At 36.9% G+C, this 2,909-nt stretch overlaps 1 protein-coding gene across 1 annotated transcript; it reads left to right on the top strand.

Annotated features, from left to right (window-relative positions):
* The first annotated feature begins 211 nt into the window (after positions 1-211).
* LOC113339461 (trichohyalin-like) lies at positions 212-1,195 on the top strand. The gene has a single exon (XM_026584728.1). The coding sequence runs from the start codon at positions 212-214 to the stop codon at positions 1,193-1,195; it is 984 nt and encodes a 327-aa protein (XP_026440513.1).
* Positions 1,196-2,909: the final 1,714 nt, after the last annotated feature.

The following is a 2,909-nucleotide window of genomic DNA, read 5'->3' as shown; positions in this document are numbered from 1 at the left end:
TAAACTTAGAGTTTCCATTATCTTGGAATTGTTCTTGTGATTTTGATTAATAAAGAGATGATTTACATTGGGATCGGTTAATCATTGTTAGATTCTCATACATGTGTGGTTGTAGGATTTCCTGCAACTACATCTGGCGCTAGAAACAGATCAGAGTGATAAATCCTGTTGGTGAATTTGTTTAGAGATTCAATCTCAGAAAGAAGGAGTAATGGTGAGGATTGGATCCGTTATCGAACAAACGGCAGCGAGAAGGAGTGCAAGAATTGCTAAGAGAAGAAGAGGTGAAATTCCAGATCAACCAGAGATGGAAGAAATAAATATTCAAAGAAACGAAGATACAATTGGAAATCAACGTATACAAGAACAGAACAATCCTATCAATTATGATAGAGTAAGCGTGCATACTTCACAGATTGATTCTACCGAAGAAGAGGATCAAAGAACTGCAGGAACGGGAATGATAGAAGGAAACGAAGATAATATGACAATTGCAGAATTGAGGCAAAGATTGATTACAGAAAGAAGTAGAGAGGATGAAATACGTGCGAATTTAATACGAAAAAATGATAATTTGAGAGAAGAGAGTCTTAGATTGCAAGATCAGGGATCCAGAAGTGCAACAAACACAAGATCAAGATCAAGAACCAGTAGAAGTTTATCAAGACAAAGTCAATCTAATAAAGGACATGCTAGAAGGGAAAGAAATTTAGGCGAAAACTTGCAATTAGATGACAATCTACAAGATCAGCGTGAAGCGAGACGAATGGAGCAACGATTGGAATATGATCGACATGAACAGCCACGAGAACATCATCGTAGACGAGAATATCAAAGGATTGACAGATATCAAAATGCTGGGGAATACCATCGCATACGTCATGAGAGAGATAATAATGAGGAGCATGATCCAGAGCACAAGATAATTATATTGCATGGTAGAGAAATGTTAAGAGATCAATATGCACGCGAAGATGAAGAGGAAAGAAATAATGAACTCCATGAACGTGAAAGAGATGAAAGAGAAAGGCGTAGACGAAGAAGAGAGGAAATTGAAGAAAGAGAGATACAGGAAGCCATGCGACAGAATAATCGTGAGAATAGATTGAGACAAGCGAGACTAAAAAGGCCTATGAGATATTACTTAGATCAATCTATGAGTGAGGAAATTCTTAAAGAAATTGCAGAATTATGAGAAATGATGGTTGTGCGAAAAAATGGTGGAAGAAGACAGTTAGAAGAAGTAGTAGAGGAAGCTAGTAAAACACCTTTCGCAAGACACATATAAATTGCAATAATACCATCCAAGTGTACTTTACCTATATTCACTCATATTTTTGATGGAACTACGTGCACAATACAACATATAAAAAGGCTTATAGCCGATCTTTATTGCAGTGGGAGGGGAATGATACAATATTGTGTAAATATTTCCCAGCAAGTTTAACTGGAGAAGCATTACAATGGTTCGAGGGGTTGCAAGTGGGAACTATAAGATCTTTCCATCACCTACAGAACATATTTTTGGGGCAGTATATCAGCAATAACATGTCAAGACCAGGAATTGAAACAGCGTTTGGGCTCCGCAGAAGGATTAATGAGAGTCTGCGACATTTGACAACACGTTGGAGAACCATGTGTAATTAAATGGGAAGACGAGTAGATGAACGAAATCTTATATTATCTTTTATCAATGCTCTATTCCCTACAGACTTATTGTATACACAAATCTTTAGGATAAACGACAACATAACTATGTCGGAACTGCGCGAATTTCAAGAAGAATATATAGCTTTAGAAGAGAAGCAGAGAGATATGGAGTCTTACCCGGTTGCGATGAGTCGTGCGAATGAGAATGCAAGTTTACTTCCAAGGATAACGAATGCAGTTGCGAGTACATCTCAAGGAAGTTAGGGAAATAAAAGAACAGAGCTAGAACAAAATATAGTAGCCATAGGCAGTGCAGATCAAGAAGAGTTTTAAAGAGAATACAAAGAAAAACAACTTCAAAATCGGGGAGGAAATAACAAAATTCAAAGAATAGACAATCAACAAGAAAGTTATGAAGGTCAACAACAACAACACAACCATATTATAATAAGAGACAAGGAAACTAAAAGATAGTTTGGGAACAGATAAAACTTCGCCATTGAATACAACAACATATAAAATCTGGGAAGTTGTTGTTTTAATGGAATATATTCTTGAGACCTTCAATCTGGGAGATGAACCACCACCAGGACGAAGAAGTAAAAATTTCTGTGCGTATCATCGCTTCCATGGTCACACAACACATAATTTTAGAAATGTGAGGAAGATTATACTGCGAACGATAGAGCAAGGAAAATTAAATCACTTCTTAACACAACAGCAACAACATTTACCACCACCACCACCACCACTTGGAGAAAACGCAGAGAAAGGAAAATTCACATATGTGATTGAAGTGGATGCGAAAGCCAAGAATTTATATTGCAAGTCAATTGTTCATTCTTTCAAAAACATCGAAGACTTTCATGATAATATCTTAAGTCGGGTGCATGCGAGAGATAATGATGGACGAGAAATATTCAACCTTGCGAAGATATCACCATTAAAAGATTGGAAAAGACAAGTCATATCATTCAGCGCTAAAGAGACACCAAGAGGAGGAGAACCACATGAGAATCCATTAGTGGTAAAGCTAGGCATTAATACCAAAGAAAAATTAGAAGACGATGATGAGGAAGAAGATGATGCAAATGTATGGGAAATTGATAGAATACTTATAGATCCAGGAAGTTCGGTCGGTATCCTCGTTTATCACACATATAAGACCATGTGAGGAAAAGATAACGAACTAATTCCGTCCACTTATAAGATATATGGATTCAATGGTACTGCTAATAAGACCAAAGGAGAGGTGTCAA

The sequence above is a fragment of the Papaver somniferum genome, unplaced genomic scaffold (genome assembly GCF_003573695.1).
Source record: "Papaver somniferum cultivar HN1 unplaced genomic scaffold, ASM357369v1 unplaced-scaffold_21, whole genome shotgun sequence".
Lineage (NCBI taxonomy): Eukaryota > Viridiplantae > Streptophyta > Magnoliopsida > Ranunculales > Papaveraceae > Papaver > Papaver somniferum.
Note: the sequence above shows the minus strand (reverse complement) of the source record. Positions and strands in the feature narration are given on the sequence as shown.

Excerpts from the sequence above, each read along its gene's own strand:
- LOC113339461 (XM_026584728.1), top strand. The coding sequence starts at position 212 with ATGGTGAGGATTGGATCCGTTATCGAACAAACGGCAGCGAGAAGGAGT.